At 41.6% G+C, this 16,070-nt stretch overlaps 1 protein-coding gene across 4 annotated transcripts in view; it reads right to left on the bottom strand.

Moving 5' to 3' along the window:
• The window catches only part of SLC25A17 (solute carrier family 25 member 17), a 56,930-nt gene extending 44,035 nt beyond the window's left edge, over nucleotides 1-12,895 (bottom strand). For 3 of the 4 annotated variants that reach the window (XM_081248114.1, XM_081248116.1, XM_081248113.1), the window contains exon 1: nucleotides 12,748-12,895. In XM_081248114.1, coding sequence (XP_081104240.1) covers nucleotides 12,748-12,801 — 54 coding nt within the window. In that variant the 5' untranslated portion in view covers nucleotides 12,802-12,895. The remainder of the gene's footprint in view (nucleotides 1-12,747) is intronic. The other variant, XM_081248115.1, reaches the window with a different exon arrangement.
• Nucleotides 12,896-16,070: the final 3,175 nt, after the last annotated feature.

The following is a 16,070-nucleotide window of genomic DNA, read 5'->3' as shown; positions in this document are numbered from 1 at the left end:
CGTAGCATTCTAGGTAGGAAGTCATTTTCTCTCAGCAAAATGTAGAAAACATTCCAGTTTCCTGACTACAATCATTGCAAGTGAGAATCAGGTTTCAGCTAAATTATCCTTTAGCTCACTAATTCTACCTTCAGCTGTGTCTAATATGGTATAAAAACGCTTGAATTTGAACCCATCACTCAGCTTCAACAATGATCAATTCATAGCTATACATTAAATATTTTAACTTCATATGTTTATTTGGGGGCTTCCCTGGTGGCACAGTGGTTGAGAGTCCACCTGCCGATGCAGGGGACACGGGTTCGTGCCCCGGTCTGGGAAGATCCCACATGCCGCGGAGCGGCTAGGCCCGTGAGCCATGGTCGCTGAGCCTGCACGTCTGTAGCCTGTGCTCTGCAACGGGAGAGGCCCATGTGCAGCAAAAAAAAAAAAAAAAAAAAAAAAAAAAAAAAAATGTTTATTTGATCAAAGCAGAGCATGCACATACTTTAAAAAGTCATGTATGGGCCTCCCTGGTGGCGCAGTGGTTGAGAGTCCGCCTGCCGATGCAGGGGATACGGGTTCGTGCCCCGGTCCGGGAGGATCCCATATGCCGCGGAGCGGCTGGGCCCGTGGGCCATGGCCGCTGGGCCTGCGCGTCCGGAGCCTGTGCTCCACAGCGGGAGAGGCCACAACAGTGAGAGGCCCGCATACCGCAAAAAAAAAAAAAAAAAAAAAAAAAAAAAAAAGTCATGTAATATAAATGACAAAATAAGTAGTGCCTGCCCATTTTATACAATCTTCCTCCCCAGAGGAAAGTATTTTCTTTTAGCTGTATCTTTTGTAATCTACACATCTCCATATAACTTTAAAATATCCTGTATCTTTTGACTCATCAATTTTAGACATTATTCACCTTCTATTACGGAGGGTAAGAATTTAGCTCTCATATTCCCCTCTGCTTCTCGTGCCAGCCCTCTAAGAGCTTTGATTTTTGCTTAAATCAACATTTAGTGTTCCCATGACTATCACACAATCAATTTTTTAATTTCAATTATTTTACTTTCCATTTCTAAATATTCTACATGGTTAATTTTCAAATCAGCTTGGCCAATCTTAGTTTCTTGTTCTTTACACATATTTTCTCGCCTTTTATTTTCTTATACAGACTAAATAGCTTTTTAGATGGTGACTGAGAAGTCCATTTTCTGATTGTTGCTCCTGTCTACTGTTCTTGTTCACATTGCCTTGTTTCTCTGTGAGTTTCATTAGTTCGGATTGACCTGCTCATTTCCCTTAAAATTTTATTTTTGGGCTTTCTTTTAGACCTGATAAAGGTAAGTACCTGTGGAAAGGATTTCTGCCAGGCACTCTGGGGACCCACCAACCTGGAATCGCTCTAAGTTACTCACTTTAGGTTTTCCAACCAAATAGTGAGAATTCAGGCTGTAACCTAAGGGAGGACTTGTGGCTTCAAAATGTCAGAGGTGATTTCCTCTCTCAAATTAGTGCCAAGGTTGGAGACAGCCGATTTTCCTGGGGAGGAGTAAGTTTATTTCCCCTTTACCTTTATAGCGCATTCCTTTGGGATTTCAGGTTTATTCGGTGATCTGGACTTATCTTGGACAGAATGGGCTCTTTCTTTTCTTCCCTGTATCTCTGTAAGCTACAAATCTAAAGCTCGTGTCTACCTGGCTAAGCAATTCCTACAGGGCAAAGACTGCTCTCCTTTACTCTGGGTCCTGACTTCACTCATTCTCTAGTTCTAAAAGTTCCTTACCTTCCTGTCACCTTATTAACGCTTTTAAGAAGTAACTGTTTTGGGCTTCCCTGGTGGCACAGTGGTTGATAATCTGCCTGCTAATGCAGGGGACATGGGTTCGAGCCCTGGTCTGGGAAGATCCCACATGCCGCGGAGCAACTAAGCCCGTGAGCCACAACTACTGAGCCTGCGCGTCTGGAGCCTGTGCTCCGCAACAAGAGAAGCCACGATAGTGAGAGGCCTGCGCACTGCGATGAAGAGTGGCCCCCGCTTGCCACAACTAGAGAAAGCCCTCGCACAGAAACAAAGACCCAACACAGCCAAAAATAAATAAATAAATAAATAAATTAAAAAAAAAAAGAAGTAACTGTTTTTAAAAGAATATTTTATACAGATTTTTTTTAATTATAAAGGGAAGTTTTCAGGAGAAAGTTTGATAAGCTCCTTAGAAACAGGAATTCCATTTTAGGTATTTTACAATGGACTGTTGCTAGTCTTAGCAAATAAATATTTTAAAATATTTGTGAGTGTGTTTATTCCTTTGCTATTTATTCTATTTTGTTCTTATTTCATAAGATTGTACATGGGCAGGTTGGTGACATATTCACATTTTGAATCTATTATCCCATAGCATCTACCACCTCTCTTCTATGTTCCTTAGATATTTAACAAGTGAACTAAGAAATTTATTCTTAACTTAATCACCCTGCCTCCAAAAATTTATAAAATTTTGTAGTGTAACAAATAGTAAACAAAAGCAAATCAGAACAAACATAAAATAGCTACCATTTCACCTGGACGTGAAAATTAGGAAAATGACAAAATCAGGGGGAAAAAAACCCCAGAAATCTTAAATTAGGCCCTTTGTACACAAGTATCTTATCAAAAGACACACTAAAGGCCTTTTTTTTTTTTTTTTTTTTTTTTTTTTTGCGTTATGCGGGCCTCTCACTGTTGTGGCCTCTCCCCTCGCGGAGCGCAGGCTCCGGACGCACAGGCTCAGCGGCCATGGCTCACGGGCCCAGCCGCTCCGCGGCATGTGGGATCCTCCCGGACCGGGGCACGAACCCATGTCCGCTGCATCTGCAGGCGGACTCTCAACCACTGCGCCACCAGGGAAGCCCCTAAAGGCCTTTTAGGGAGCCATCCAAGTAACCTTAGAAGCTTTCAACCTGAAAGACCAGAGCACAAATACAAACACTGTTTTAGCAAAGTACATCTGATTTAAAATATTAAGGCCTTGAATCACTTGAGTGGTGGCTAGGAAAATGGAGAAGGGATATCTACCAGAACTAAAAAAGAACTATAAAAGAAAGAATCAGGGACTTCCCTGGTGGTCCAATGGCTAGGACTCCATGCTCCCAATGCAGGGGGCCCAGGTTTGATCCCTGGTCAGGGAGCTCGATCCTACATGTCAGAACTAAAAGATCCCGCATGCCACAACTAAAAGATCCTGCATGCTGCAATGAAGATCCTGCACCAGCAACGAAGATCCCGCGAGCTGCAACTAAGACCCAGCGCAGCCAAATAAATATCCAGTCAATAAATATCCAGTCTACCTTTTAATTTGGTTGACACAAACACACGTGTTATTGAACTGAAGTACTCAACACCACAAAGTCAGAAGGAAACAGTAGGGTAAACTTGGTCAAGGCTTGGTTCTGCAAGCGTGTGCAATCTTATGGGAATAACAGACAGGGACACACATAAATATAGAAGCAGAGTATCACGCCCTTTAAGTACGAACAATGATGGCCTACTAACCAAATTCAACCATTCCCAAAATGCTACTTCACCCTTGAAGGATGAAAAATAATCCAAAAAAATGCAATGCTAGTTCCAAAGTCAATTTCCAGAGGAGTCCAGAAATGGTGGTTGAGTCACAGGAGCACAACTGAAATCAGTGTACAGCATCTCCTGATGGAGTATATGGCATTACTGGACAGAAGATCATTTTAAAAAGAAATCAACTAAAATACACTGTCAGTGGTAGATCTGGAGCTAATGAAATTCCAAAGATGAAAGCCACTTATTGTGGCTTTCACATTCAAAAATGTTATTCACCTAATCAGAGTTAATGTCTTTCCCCCGATACAACAAACAAGCTAACTCTCATACCCATTCAAAGATACACAAGTTAAACAAAAGGCTTAATAGATAACACACCTGAGTGCCCAACGGAAAAAGCATGGGCTCTGGAATAAAATAAACTGGGGTTCTGGTCCCAGCTACAGTACATACTGTACAATAAATTACTTCAAATCGCCATGCCTCAATCTCCCCATTTGTAATTTGGGGACCAATAAAAACTGTGGGGCTTCCCTGGTGGCGCAGTGGTTGAGAGTCCTCCTGCCGATGCAGGGGACACGGGTTCGTGCCCCGATCTGGGAGGATCCCACATGCCGCGGAGCGGCTGGGCCCGTGAGCCATGGCCACTGAGCCTGCGCGTCCGGAGCCTGTGCTCCGCAACGGGAGAGGCCACAGCAGTGAGGCCCGCGTACCGCAAAAAACCCCAAAAACAAACAAACAAACAAAAAAAAATGTGGAGGTTGCTGTGAGAAGTGAGAATTAACTTATGGAAAGACCCAGCATCATTCCAAGTACACAGCTGGCATTCAAAAATGTTGCTTCCTATATATCCTTTTTACAGCATTTTTTTAGCAGTGGGGCTCAATATTAATCAGGGTCCTAAAATTAGCAATGGTTACTTACACTCCTTCCAAAAGAGCAATTGTCATTTAGTAAAAAATAAAGGGACTTCCCTGGTGGCACAGTGGTTAAGAATCCGCCTGCCAATGCGTGGGACAAGGGTTCGAGCCCTGGTCCGGGTAGATTCCCACATGCCGCGGAGCAACTAAGCCCATGTGCCGCAACTAATGAGCCTGCGCTCTAGAGCCTACGAGCCACAACTACTGATCCTGCGCTCTAGAGCCCGCGAGCCACAACTACTGAGCACGTGCACCACAACTACTGAAGCCCACACACCTAGAGCCCTTGCTCCACAACAAGAGAAACCACCACAGTGAGAAGCCTGCACACAACACAGAGTAGCCCCCGCTCGCCACAACTGCAGAAAGCCCATGCGCAGCAACAAAGACCCAATGCAGCCAAAAATAAATAATTAATTTAAAAAAATAAATAAAGAATAACTGCTCTTTCAGAAGGAGCTTCAAGAAGGTAGGAGGGTCAACAGTGTAAAATACTACAAAGAAGTCGAATCAAATAAGAATGGAAAAAGAGTCAGTAGACTAAGTCAGCAGAAAGTCAGTGATGGCCTATGGAAGAGCAGTTCCAGCAATCAGAGTGGGATGAGGAGGAGAGGCAGGAAGTACAGAATAGTCATTAAATAAACTCAGCATAAAGGGAAGGAGAATGAGCAGCACCTAAGAAGGCAGTGTGTAGACCAGATCGTATGGTTTTATTACAGGACAGGGCTGAAGGGAAAAACAATGGAAAAAGAATAAAGCTGTAGGAAAGAAGTGAAAATGAATGGAGCAAAGTCCCAAAAGATAACTGTGGGTAGTGTAAGTTGGGCGGGGGTGGGGGTGGGAGGGAGGAATCAAGATAGCAGAGACCAGCCACATCTGTTTTTCCTGAGATCAGCACAATGTAGGAAATACTGGGTGCAATTGCAGTTGATTCTGTAATAGAAAAAACAGAAGCGTTAGAAAGCTCATCCCAAGTAGCCTCTATTTTATCTAGAGCAAAAGCCGAGATCATCTGTTACAAGTGAATGGATACAGTTGACCATACAAGATGAGAGAAAATTTCAATTCCACTGAATTTCTAAAATTGGGTACAAATACTGTATTTTCAAGAATATCTCTGAAAAAGAAACAAATGATTATGGCTTTACTACACTATTACAGGTATTGTAATAGGTACTCCACAAGTGTTACCACATTTGCTTCTCAGGAGAACCCAGTAAGTAAAGTGTTATTGTTTTCATTTTATAGCTCAGAAAACTCAGGTTCAGAAAGAAAACATAAATGACCCAAGATGACAAGGATAGTTATGTCTTACTCCAAATCCCTTTTTCAGCTATTCTACCATATTTGTTCCTTTAAAAAGATTGTCATATAAATACCATATGATAGTTCTTATATGTGGAATCTAAAATATGGCACAAATGAACTTATCTACAAAACAGAAACAGACTCACAAACACAGAGAACAGATTTGTGGTTGCCAAGGGGGAGCAGGGAAGGGAGAGGGATGGGCTGGGAATTTGGGGTTGGTAGACGCAAACTATTACATTTAGAATGGATAAACTACAAGGTCCTACTGTATAGCATGGCAAACTATATGCAGTCTCCTGGGATAGACCATAATGGAAAAGAATATTTAAAAAAGAATGTCTCTATGTGTATAACTGAGTCACTCTGCTGTACAGCAGAGATTGGCACAGCATTGTAAACCAACTCTACTTCAATAAAAAAAATTAAGTCATAGACTACTCAGGCATAAAGAAGCAAATTAAAGTTAGAAAAATAATTCCAATCAAGACTACATAAGAACCTTTAAGATGAAGAGAACTGAACTGGAATGACCCAATTAGCTAAAAAATTTATTGGGGTGAGGGGGGGAGATGAACAGGCAGAGCACAGAGGATTTTTAGGGCAGTGAAAATAGGTCATATAATAATGTACTTGTGGATACATGTCATTATAAAATTTATCCAAACCCACAGAATGTACAATACCAAGAATGAATCCTAATATAAACTATGGACTTTGGGTGATTATGATGTTCCAGTGTACGTTCATCATTTGTAACAAACATACAACTCTGGTGGGGGATACTGATAATGAGGGAGGCTGTGCATTGGCCGGAGCGGGGGGGCTGGGGGGTGCCCAGAGGATACATGGGAAATCTCTGTACCTTCCTCTCAATTTTGCTGTGAACCTAAAATTGCTCTAAAAAACTAAGTCTTGAAAAAAAGTTTATCAAGATATCAAGATGTATTTTGGATGATGAGTAGTGAGGCAAAGAAGTCCTAAAGATTAAAAGCTATATAATAATTCAATCATAATTTAGTGGAAGCCTAAATGAAATAAAACAGCAAGGAAGTAAAGACAATGAAGACTTTTTCTAATTACCCTCTTTTAAGGCTTCCAAACCAAACTAATACAACGCCCTCAGATGTATACTAACCTAAGTTAATTCTATGAGAATCTGATTAGATTCAAACTATGGGTCTGGATGAGCCAGCCAGCTATGGAAAAGAAAACCCTTCCAAAAAGAACTTAACATTTAAATTGTTAGATAAGTGGTTTAAAGAGTTCCTGATGAACAATTAATGTCCAGGTGCTTCCAATTTGATTATACATGTGTATATGCAATATTTAATGTCACTTTTTTCTGAAAACCTAAAGATATTCAGGGGCTAGTTTTGAATTAAACAAAGGGATGGGGAAAAGAGACAAGAAGCATGAAGGAACAGGCAGCTAGGCATAGCAACAGAAGAGTAGCAGACAAGGGAGACCTGGGTTCTTGCCCCAGGCCTATGACCAAATAACTTACTGGTTATCTTGGCAAAAACACTTAACATACCTGCTTCCATTTTCCTGTCTCTATATGAGAATAAAGATACTTGTCTAAGAGCCTCCTAAGAGCCTCAGAAACAACCCTATGAAGTGAGTACTATTATCTTCCCCAGTTTATAGATGAGGAAACTGAGGCAAGAGAGATTGAGAGACATGCCCAAGGTCACACATGTGATAAGTGGCAAAGCTGGGATTTGAACTCAGGCAGTCCGGTTTCAGAGGCCATACTTTTAACCACTTGTTATATTGCCTACCTATCAAAGTTGTTAACAGATGTGAGAAGATAGGGAATTCTGTAAGTACTAAATATTATTAGTAAATCTAATATTAAATTAGCTAACTCAAACAAGTTAGGATGCAGAGAAAATTAGAAAACATAGTTGTGGACAAAATGATTATCGGCTTTCACTTATTGGGCCCCTATTATGTGTCAGATAGTATAAAAGCTGTTTTAATTAAGTTATTTTATTTTTTTGTTGTTCTTTTTTTTTTTTTTTTTTTTTTTTTGCTGTACGCGGGCCTCTCACTGTTGTGGCCTCTCCCGTTGCGGAGCACAGTCTCTGGACGTGCAGGCTCAGCGGCCATGGCTCACGGGCCCAGCCGCTCCGCGGCATGTGGGATCTTCCCAGACCGGGGCACGAACCCGTGTCCCCTGCATCGGCAGGCGGACTCTCAACTACTGCGCCACCAGGGAAGCCTAAGTTATTTTATTAATATTCACAGAACCCTGTGAGGTTGTTGGCATTTAACAAATTAGAATCAGAGTTAACTAAACTGAATCTGAAAATTTAGGTTTTTGTTTCTAATCTATAAATCAATGAGTAACATTAGGAAAGTCACTTAACCAAGCAATCCCATAGTTTCTTCATAATGGGGTGCTGGGAGGTCACATTAACGTCTATACTAAATATTTACCACAGTGAAAAGCTAGAAACAATGCAAATGTCCATAAATTATGGGATACCCATATGATAGAATATTTTATACTAAAAAGCCAATGATTTTTGAAGTCTTTTTAACAACATGATATAGTAGATATCTGATGTTTTGGGCCACACAGCAACATTCCCTTTTCCTATGTGTGGGCTGATTTTTTTTACCTCTTCCCACTGTGCACAGTCTTGGTAATATGTCAGCCTTGGGGGCTTCCCATTATCTTCACAGGGGCAGCCCACCACTTCTTCCTAGGTACCACCAGGGGTCTTATCCACACCACCACTATACACCTAAGAAGAGCTTCCTGAGGACAAGGACTTTTCCACTGATGACCTTTATATCCAGAAGGCCTTGTACAGAAAATCAACAAGTTCTACTTGGTTTCTACTTCTAAAAGGCAGGTGGTGAGTCTATATGGTAAAAAGTCCACCGTAATGTTAAGTGTATGAGTATGAGCTACAGAGTCAGATAGTTGGGCCTAATTTTCTCTTTTGATACCAACCGGAGAAAAGTGCTCTGAATAAGCCTTCTTACACAGTTCTAAGGAGAGGTATGTCTGGGATTTGAGTCACAGCACAATAATAGGTAGAGTGGAAGGAGAAAGAACCCTTTCATATTTCTGTAAGACTTGAATTTTTTAATGGTCAGCATTTATTCAATGAAATGTAATTCTTTTAAACAAATTATGCAATTAAAATTTTTTTAAATTTTTAAATAAACAATAGGGAAAAAAGAAGAGCCCTGAAAGTTACTGATTAATAATTATCACTACAGTTCCAAAGTCTGTTTTGGCATCTAAACCCCCTAGACAATTCCAACCAATGTCACTTTTCCAATTCTAGACTAATAAACCTCTTTTAATTACAAATGTACACTTCTACAAATAAAATCTATCTTTGGAAGCTAATCAGAGAACCAAAAATATAAAATTATAAACCTAATTATACTCAAAATTTTGAGAAGTATTTACATGTGAGGCCATTAATTGTATCAGACAATAGTCATCAACTGGAGATAAAGCATTCTCCTGAAACAGCACAATTCTGATTTTCAAATACTTGAGATTATCCACACTTATACCAAAGTGAAGCATAAAACACTCAAAATCACTAATCTGTTTATTTTAATTTTTAAAGTGTTTGTGTGTTTATGTGTGTGTGCACACATAACACCACACTTGGGGTGAGAAAGTGTAGAACCTGGAAAGAAGTGAATAAGCAAACATGAACCATGGCAACTCAAAAAGGTTGTAGGGGCTTCCCTGGTGGCGCAGTGGTTGAGAGTCCACCTGCTGATGCAGGGGATATGGGTTCGTGCCCCGGTCTGGGAAGATCCACATGCCGTGGAGCGGCTGGGCCTGTGAGCCACAACTACTGAGCCTGTGCGTCCGGAGACTGTGCTCTGCAACGGGAGAGGCCACAACAGTGAGAGGCCCGCGTACCGCAAAAAAAAAAAAAAAAAAAAAAAGGTTGTAAATCAACGTCTTAAACAATGACCCAACAATCTTTTGGGGAGAAGCCACAACTAATTACTCCAGGCAGCTCTGGAGTTTATACCAAATCCTGAAGTTAATGCCAGGATTCCAACCCAGGCTGCCTAGCTCAAGTCAGGCATTCAAATGCTCTTAACCACTGTGCTCTCCTGGATCATCTCAAAGCCTTGGTTGAACATCATGGCCAAGGCATTTAATTAAACATGAGCCATTCATTACCACAGTACTATACCATTAAAAGCAATGCCGTTTTTCTCGTCAAACGTCCCATCAAATGTAGTGACATTTTGTGGTGAAATTGTTTTCCTTTGGTAGCAACCAGAAGAAAGCAGGGTCCATATTGTGTGGCTTATCTTTAACTCAAAAATTTGCAAAAAGAGTTTGAGAACCACTCTTTGGCATGAAAGTTCAAAAGAATAACAAAACACAATGCAATTTCTCATTTAGACATGTGCCAGGAACCGTACTGCCCCGAGGGAAGCAAAAGAAAAAAAAATATTTTTACAAAAGTATATCTATTAGATAATCTAACATAGCTTATGGGAGAAAGAAAAACCACTGCAAATTCAGGGTGCATAATTTCAAGCAGAAGTTTTAACAAGAGAAAAATAGGCAACAAGGAGAGAAAAAAAATAGAAATGTCTCTGCAGGTTAAATAGAGATAGTATCACCTCTACCCCCAATCACTGTCTATAGCAGGGCTCAGAAAACTAAGACCAAGGGCCAACTTTATGCACTGACTGGTTTCATAAATAAGATTTTATTGGAACATAGCTCTGCCCATTCATTTACTTATTGTCAATGGCTTCTTTCAAACTATCACGGCAGGGCTGAGCAGCTTCACCAGAGACAACACACCTATATATTTACCATCTGTGTCCTTAAAGAAAAAGTTTGCCAACTTATTTTCTTTCATAAAACTTAAAACTATCTAAAATTATTTAGTTTTTGATTTACTCAATTATTGTCTGACTTCCCCACTGGAATGCAAACTTCATGAAGAAAAAGACCTTGTTCTCCACTATACTTCTAGCACCTGGAACAGTGCATGGCACGTAAAAAGCACTCAATAAAGATGTTGAATGAATGGCATTTATTGAGAGAAAGGAGAACAAACATTTCCCATCTTCCCATTTTCTCTTTGTTGCACTATTCTCCCCCCTAATCCACCAAAACAAGTCCTCTCAATTAACCACTGGATTTATCATGTTGATAAATCCAATGGTTAATTCTCAGTCCTCATCTAACTCACCAGCAGCACCTGACCCAGTTGGTCTACACCCTTCTCCATGTGACTCTCAGAACACCACATTCTCTTAGTTTTCATCCTACCCTAGTGGCCCTTCCTTAGTCTCCTTTGCTGGTGCTCTCATTTCCCCAACCTCTTAATGTTGGCATGTTTCAAGGCTAAGTCTTTGAGACTTTTCTCTCAGTCCACACTCATTTCTTTGTTAGCTCATCTAGTCTCATGACTACTCTTAGGCATTTCAAACTTAACTAGTCAAAATCCAAAACCATTCTCATCTTTCCCCCAAAAGCTGCTCCTTTACAGTCTTCACCATCTCAGTAAATGGGAATATCATCCTTCCAGTTGCTCAAGACCCAAACTCTTGGGAGTCAACCAACTCTCATCGTGTTACACCCAACATCCAATCTACCATCAAACCCTGGTGGCTCTATCTCAAAATATATTCCAAGGTTCATGATCACTTCTCACCACCTCCACTGCTACCATCTTAGTCCCTTGACAGTTTCCCTGCTTCCATCCTTGCTCCCGTACAGTCTACTCTCAACAGACCAGCCAGGGTGATCATGTTTAAAATGTAAATCTGCAAGTTGCTGCATGCTCAAAATAACTTGCTCTAATAGCTAGTTAGCTGTCTTTCAAACTCAGTGTTAAAATTATTACACAATCTGGTCTCCTGAAACCATTTTGCCTCTTTGTTCCCTCCACGTCAGACACACAGGCCTCCATGCCTATCCTACAGCGTATCAAGCAAGCTTCCATTTCAGCGCCTTTATACTGGCTGAAAGCTTGGTCTAACTGAATGAACCAGGACTCCTGAATCAGGCACTTTCATGAACTACTGTGTCATCTAGTTCACGTAACAGCTCTGTGAGGTAGGTGCCAATACCCCCACTTTACAGATTAGGAAAGTGAGGTTTACAGGCCACCTAACAAGTGATGGAGTTGGGATTCAACTCCCATTAGCCTACACAGAACATGAGCTCTCAGTGCAGTTTTGGGGGCCTAGGAGAAGAGGACTCAGTCAGTGATATTCCTCTGAAGTCCCAATGACTCCACGTGCGTGTTGACAGCTAGAGAAGGATGTGAGAAAGGGCAGGCAGAGAGACAGGACGAGAACCAGAGAGGAAGTTACTCAAACCAAGAGTGGAAAGTTTCAAGGAAAGGGAGTGGTGTCAAATGGAAGTGAGAAATCCAGAAGCCCAAGAACCAAGCACATTCCTCACAGTAAACCACATCTGTGGTAGACAGCGACTCTGATCTTGATTTAATTTAAAAAAAAACAAAAAGTATCTTCTCCTGCCAATGATATTGGCCAGAGATATCCCTGCTAGGTACTGCCACTTGTCTGCAGCAAGTGTGTGAAAATAGGCTGTAGTTAAGAATGTGATTCAGCAACACAGCTTCACACCTAGGTTTTCCTCTGGTCCAGTCAGACAAAGTTTGTGCGTGCGGTGGGGTGGGTTTAGGGGGACGACTGCCCTTTAAATTTCAGAAGGCAAAGAAAACAGCAATTATCTTCTTCCTGACTCCCTGTGGCAGTGTGGGACCACCGCTGACTACATCTCAGATATTCTGTAAGAGATCAAAGCGGTAGCCAGGGGCGGAGGGTGAGTGTCGGGCCTCGCCCCAAATTCTTCCAGCAACATTTCGCCTATGCTCCATTCCTCTACGTCCCAGTCACGATACGATCTGCTTCTCATCCCCATCCCCCAGCCATATCCCGGTCTGGCCCCAGAAAAGCCCCACACCCCGCAGTGGCCCGGGAATAAAGACCCCGCCTCACCACGGCTCCCGCCACAGCGTGGACCAGGCTTTCGTAGGACAGCACGGAAGCCATAGGTGCGGTTCCCGCAGACCCAGCCACAGTTTTCTCGCAGGAGCCGCGAACAGCCGAACGGGGTAACAAGCGCCGGACCGGGCGGCAACGTCACCAACTCCAACCCCTCAGGCCCACCTCCTCCAGAACTACTTCCGGGTAGCAGGGCGCCCGCCCAGTCTCCCGGCCGGAGGCGGCGGGGGAAGGAAGAGGGAAAGACGGGACTGGGAACGCCCCTTGGCTCTGATTGGTCCCCGGGCCTTGCGCGGGGCCGGGCAGCACGGTGCTGCCCCTACCACGCGGAGCGGTGGGTCGGGCCGAAATTCAGTACGGAATGCGTCAGCTCCGACTTCCGCTACGTTCTCGTGACCTGGCCGATCATACTTCACACCTACTCCAACACTGGAGACTTCAGAAAACCTGGACAGCCTCCTTTTTCTCCACTTCTCTCCATAAGACAAGATGGAGACAAGCAAGATGGGGGACTCATCTTCCTGCTTCTCTTTTCAGACTTTACTCGTATTTGCTCTCGCTAGTATTTTTAGTCACATTTTGGTCAAGAGGAAATAAATGTTGATTGGGCAAGGTTCTCCCCTCTGAAAAACCCTGGTGGGAAGAGAACTTGAGCTTCAGGAAATCAAAATGATCAGATGGAGGTGGGAACAAACTAGTAGGCACCCAGGAAAATCATTTGACCTCTTGGTTTCCTCCTTTGTGGAATGACAAGTGTTAATACCGTGAGGATTAGAAAAGTTAATTTACGTAGACGTACTTTATAAAATACCGAAGAAAAAAATTTTCCATGTTACAAAGCGAAAACTCAAACTACACAGAACTAGAAAAATCACATTCTACCCCTCACCCACAAAATACTGAGACACACCAGGTTTCAGGACTTCAACCTCAATTACTCGAGCACCATAGCTTTGTGCGTCTGCCTGTTTCAGTACCAGTTAAGTTTACTTTTATAATATCCTTGCTGATAGTCCTTGACTGCTTGTTACAGCCAGGCCCAGTGCTTTACGCCCTTTATCACATTTACTCCCAGGAAAGGGCCCCAACAATGTTTACCTGGTCATGTTTTCACAAAACTTGCATAAAATATTTTAATTGCTATTGGTTAAGATCCCTTTCCACTTAAACTCCCTTTCATTTACAGTGGTGCTACACTGACGACAGCTAAGTTAAAAGCAAATTTGGGCACACAGTTGGATTCAGAGATACTTATTTATAAGTATTAATACAGGTTACTGCTAGACATCCTATTTTAGGAATCGCTTCCAGGAATACTCCCACCACTCCCTAAGGTCAATGACATGAGGTGCAGGTCCAAAAGTCAAATGAAGATAGGATTCTGGCAGTGGAACACATAAGCTTGTCCGCTGTAAAATTTAACCAGAGGACTCAGTTCTCACGGACTCCTACTTAAATTGGAAGCTCTCTCAAGAAAAAACTGGACTATGTAGCATACAGATTTATAAACACACTTTACAAATACTTTCCCTTTATGATGGTAATTGAACACAATATTTTTCAGAATTACCATTTGTCGGGTATGACCTAGAGCAGACAGCACGTCCGTCTCTGTGAAATCTTTTGCATCCCAGCTATCAAAAAATATTTTGATCAAGATGGAATTATCTTTTCTATTGAAAACACAAAAGTCATATAATCAGAGTAGGCAGCAGAAAATGTAGCAATTCCATAGGTATATCATTAAATGGAACTATCTCTATAGTTGTGATGTTTGAGATATTTCCAGTTTCTAAAAATCTAACATTTTGCTTGTTCTAAACATTCACTTTCACATCTCAGTATTCCTTATACTGCTTTTCTTAAAGAGGGCTCCCTGAATTATATAAGCACTAAGTCCCACACTACATAAACGATATACTAAAAATTTAGCATCATTCTGTTCACACCCATACCATCATTACAAAATAGTTAAAAATAACCTAGCCACAACTGATTACCTTCCTATTCGTTTATACACTGCCATACGGTCAGGTTACTTACACCGCAACCTGAAAATGTCCTCGTGATCTGCGAGTGAACTACTTAAGGACATCCTGATTGTATACCAGATACCTAAAATTTCATAGCACTTACACACAAGTTTATGCTAATTCTATTTACCTCCTCACTACTCTGGTTCCACCTAATACTTAGAATCCAGTTTTAAAACTTTTGCCAACACGACATGCCTTACTCAGTTTAGATTTGACTTCTTGAAGTTTACCAGCTATCCTTAACTATATTTTCCTATGTACTTTAGGCAACGCCCCCCCAAATATATGCACTCCAAAGTATGCTTTATTGGTTGTAAATATTGGTACATATTAAATTTTTAAAATTACGGCACCAAACTTTTTTAAACTAATTTTTTCTTGTCCCTCTAATTGGGCCCATCACAAGTGGACTAATAGCACAATTATGCCATCAGACTTCTCCTACTAGGAAAAACCCCTGTGGAGGTGCATTATGAGCACCAATGATATGATATGCCTTATTTAACTAATGCCCTTCAAATGTACATTTAGTTTTCAATTTCTTAAATGAACAATTCTGCAGGAAGCAACCTAGTACACAGAGGGGAGGCAGCAGAGCACAGAATTTAGGAACAAGACATTTGAAGCCACACGCCTGATGAGAATCTCAGCTCCACAAATCAACAACTATGTCATCTTGGACAATTTACGTAAGTGCTTCCGTTTCCTCATCTATATAAAATGGGGAGGAGTACTCACCCTTGTGGTCATTACCAGAATCAAGTCAATACTTGCAGAATAAAAGTGCTTGGCACAGATTAAGTACTACTCACCTGATGTATGTGCCTACTTGGGTGCATTAATTTTAGATATGAGCAAATCTCTAAAATACTGCTTCTCCCTTATCCCATTAGGCCAGTATTTCCTAGTGTGGCAGATTACTAGTTGTTACTCTGGGTCTTTTCTCCATTTCTCTGTAGTAGTAATTATTTTTTTTGGGCACATGACCACACAGCTATGGAGTATTTTCTAGGTTTACTTGGAGCTAAATATTGTCTCAAGACAAAACAAAAATGACCAATGGGATATGAGGACAGAATGTTACTTCCATGGATTAGCATCAGTATCTCAGCATACACTTCCCTGGTGCCTTCTCCAGTTTTTTGGGGGGCTAGATGAGCACCAGAGCAAGCACCTTTGAACACAGCAATGGAAGCTCCCTTCTGAATACGGCACAAGTGCTTACCTCTGAACTGCGACCTGAAGAAATGTAAAGCTCTGTTTTACTTAAGCTAATACATT

The sequence above is a fragment of the Mesoplodon bidens genome, assembly GCF_964165515.1.
Source record: "Mesoplodon bidens genome assembly, chromosome: 11".
NCBI lineage: Eukaryota > Metazoa > Chordata > Mammalia > Artiodactyla > Ziphiidae > Mesoplodon > Mesoplodon bidens.
The sequence above is the reverse complement of the archived record's forward strand: the minus strand, read 5'-3'. Positions and strand labels throughout refer to the sequence as shown.